Here is a 3,597-nt window from a genome sequence, read left to right as displayed (position 1 = left end):
CTATTCTAATTAATATGTATTAGATTTTAATGGTGTAACTTTTGAACTGACTTTATAATTTCACTAATGGTATTTTAGTAAATAAACAAAAATTAAGAATCTGTTTGAAATGATTGTTCAAGTAGTTCAAAAAAATGTTTTCAAGAAACCCATTCCAAAATATCTGTCCTAATATTACACATCCTTTACTTGAATGAAAGAAAATGTGGAAAATTGGTAGATAAGAACCTAAATATATTCTTCAAATGAAGAGACAACTTTTAATATCTTTAATTATTTAGGTAAATTAAGCATACACTGCCATAGCCATAGGGTTGCACCCAATGTATTACTAGAGAAGGAATATGAACCTCAATTATTGCTTTACATCAACAAACATGTATTAGGAAGAGGCTGAATAGTGGAATGGATCACCACCAAAACACTTAAACATGAAATAGAGTTTTAAGATTGTAAGGCCTTATGCTTTGGGAATTCCCATTCCATAGCAACTCAGCATATAATTGGTTTGCGTTATCAGTGAAATGGGCAGCATCGAAGAATAAATGCTGGCTTGGATTATTACACAACTTATACTCTTCTCCATTTCTTCCTCCACAGCTAAAATAACCTCTAAATGGTCCACTTCCACAACATGCTACCTTTCCTTCCTTCAAACCTTACCAAAAACAACATCAAAACTTCAGTAACTGATCAATCTAATAATCATCCCAAGATGCATTATTATTATTCACTATACAAAATATAACTAGCGGAGTTATTGCATGTCTCAGATCGAGTTAAAATCAATTTTGAACCTGACAAAAGTGATTTCGAAATTCTACTTACCATATTTAGCAGGATTATTTAATAGTTCAGTGACAATAGTGAAGGAATCGATGTAAGTATATACGAATCCTTCAAGCTCCTTTTCAAGATGTAGGAGAGTTTTGTAAAGATCTTTGTTGTGCAGTGTTGCAAGTTCTGTAATCTCTTGCAGGCATTCATCTTTGCCTTGTAATATTACTGCCTTCAGTAAGGGAAAACAACCTAGAGGTCCAACACCTAGAAATGCAAACTTTCTTCCTCCATTCTTATGGATTCCCTGGAAACACAAAATCATTTTCAATCAGAAAATATATGGTAGAAAATTTTGTGGCCTTCATTTAAAAGGCCATCGTTTTTGGAATTTCTCGTGAGTGAGCGGAATACATTGAATTAATTTATGAGCTAAACAATTTACATTTTTTTTAAAGGTAATTGCAGTGCTAATAATTAAGTATATAACAACATATTTAAAAATTATAAGTATAACAAATTATAGACTCCGATAGCTAGATCTAAATTTTGTTATATCTGTAAATTCTTTTGTATTGTACTATATTTACTAATACTTTGAGTCTGATTACTAAATTTATAACGATCCCATTTTTTTTTTTTGACAGGGATAAGAGATTTATACACAGATGTTTTGGTTGTTACTAATCCTGAGTATATGAACAAAATTAATTAGTGGGTGTTTGAGTACTTACTTTGATGACAGTGGTCAAATTTCCTATGACAAACTCAACATATTGTTGTGCAGAATGAGAATGGAAGAGTGTTGAATTTGTAAGGAAAGGAGCAAGATAATCATTGCTTCCAATGTTGATCAAGTAGACAGCTCTGGACAGTAATGCCTTTGCCCCTGCTTCATGTCCTACCTCTTCAAATACCTTTACTACTTTGTTGAAATAACTCAGCTGGGTTTTCAAGTCTATTACCTTTAAACAACATACACATTTTAAATTATATGAAGCATAGATACATTTTAAATTTTGGCCAGCTTCTTCATACCGTCTGATAGTTAGACACTCCAATACTTCATTAACACACTATCGGAAACTCGTTAGTATAATAAATATACTAAACATTACATTAGTTATACACACAAGAATTGAAACATCCATTAATACAATGATATATGTTTGATATACATACATTGATAAGGATGAAATTGATATCTCTAATATGCTTTATATATATATATATAACATAAAAATATATGTTCTATTGAGCCAAATATGAATGCTAATTAAAAAGATTAATAACTAAGTTTACAAGTAAAAACAACTTTATCCATAATTTAAATAAATTTGTAAACATGTTGACTTACTGAAATATCTTTGATCAATATCAATATTTTTATTGATACATCTGTTGTATCAAAATTCCGAAATCAATATTGACATAATTATTTTAATGATTGGTATTAAAATGTCAAAGTTGTTCAAATATTTGTTAGACATGAATCAAACACTTGTTAAGTTTACCAATTATAATTAAACACACATATATATATATATATTAAGAAAATGATAAATTTTAAGATCGAAATACAACAAACTAATTAAAGTATTTAGATATATATGCATATAAACTCATTAACTTGAAAAAAGTTTGTAGTATGAAAATGAGATATATTTTAAGAAATATATATATCCATATCGTGTCCATATCTGTATCCATATTCTAGATTTAAAAACGAAATGAAATGAAATGTTAACGTATCATATCATATCACTGTTTTTGTATCATATCGATGGTTTTTTAATTTGGTAAGAAACAAAAAAGAGAAGATTTTACTTACAAATCCTTGCTGGGTGTCAACCAAAGCACCTGCTCCTGCTGATGCAAAGTTCACTCCATGAAGGTAAAATTTGTTCGTAGGATGAAGATATGGACGGATTAATGGCAAATTAGCATATTTAGCTGAAAATATAAATAAAACAGGCTTCGTCAGTAAATTGAAACAAGAAACAAGAAACGAAAACGTGGGACATCAGTAACAACACTTTAGAAAGTTTCTCAATAATTTCAAATCATAAGCGAAAGGATGAGAAGAAGTTAACCAATGAAATCAGAAATCAAGCGACCATCTGAAAATCTGCCAGTTGGGGAATTGAAAAAGGTTTGTCCATATGGCCAGAAATTTGATTGAAAAGTGGAAGTGGTGTTGATGTAGTTATTGTTTCCAGCATCAAAAATGGAATCCCCAAAGATGAACAAGGCTACATGTTTTGGCAAATGTATTTTTGGATCACCTTTACAAATCTGCATACACACAACACTAACCAATATCAAGTACACTAACAAAGATGAAAGAAACCTTGAGCCTGCCATCTCAATTTCACTTCCCTCACCCCCTTCAAATTTATAATCAATGATGTGTGGTATGGGAATGGGAGTTTCAATTTCAAAACTATAAGCATCTGAAACCAAGGGATTCAATAAATAAACATAATTTTATTTTATTTTTTCAAATATGGGTTTAGTAACATATTCAAAAATTCAATTTTAATTTAATCAATTCTTTTAGCCGTTAAACTATGAAGGTAAATTAAAAATGAATGGTAGAGAGGGTTGAAAAAATAAATTTGGTTTGGTTAGACTTTTGTGTAAAATAATAGTCCATTAGAGTATTCAGGTAAAAATTAGAAAATTTTAGATAATTGCATAATTAGATTCGGACTATATGTATAGAAAATCTATTTAATTTTATATTATAAAATCTGTGTGTGACAAATTCTAACAAAATATTCTAATCTTTAGTGACAATGACTGATCAATTATTAACAT

General features: G+C 29.5%; 1 protein-coding gene across 1 annotated transcript; it reads right to left on the bottom strand.

Moving 5' to 3' along the window:
• Positions 1 to 235: 235 nt before the first annotated feature.
• Positions 236 to 3,224, bottom strand: LOC120070165 (GDSL esterase/lipase 1-like). Its single transcript, XM_039022019.2, has 5 exons — positions 2,871 to 3,224; positions 2,609 to 2,730; positions 1,512 to 1,742; positions 829 to 1,084; positions 236 to 658 (listed from the first exon to the last, which is right to left on the bottom strand). Exons 1-5 carry the CDS (start codon positions 3,139 to 3,141, stop codon positions 426 to 428), a joined length of 1,113 nt encoding a protein of 370 aa, XP_038877947.1. The 5' UTR covers positions 3,142 to 3,224; the 3' UTR covers positions 236 to 425.
• Between the last annotated feature and the right edge of the window lie 373 nt (positions 3,225 to 3,597).

This window comes from Benincasa hispida, chromosome 1 (genome assembly GCF_027475165.1).
Source record: "Benincasa hispida cultivar pf3 chromosome 1, pf3_genome.v1.1, whole genome shotgun sequence".
Taxonomy (NCBI): Eukaryota; Viridiplantae; Streptophyta; class Magnoliopsida; order Cucurbitales; family Cucurbitaceae; genus Benincasa; species Benincasa hispida.
This window is presented reverse-complemented; position numbering and strand designations above follow the sequence as displayed.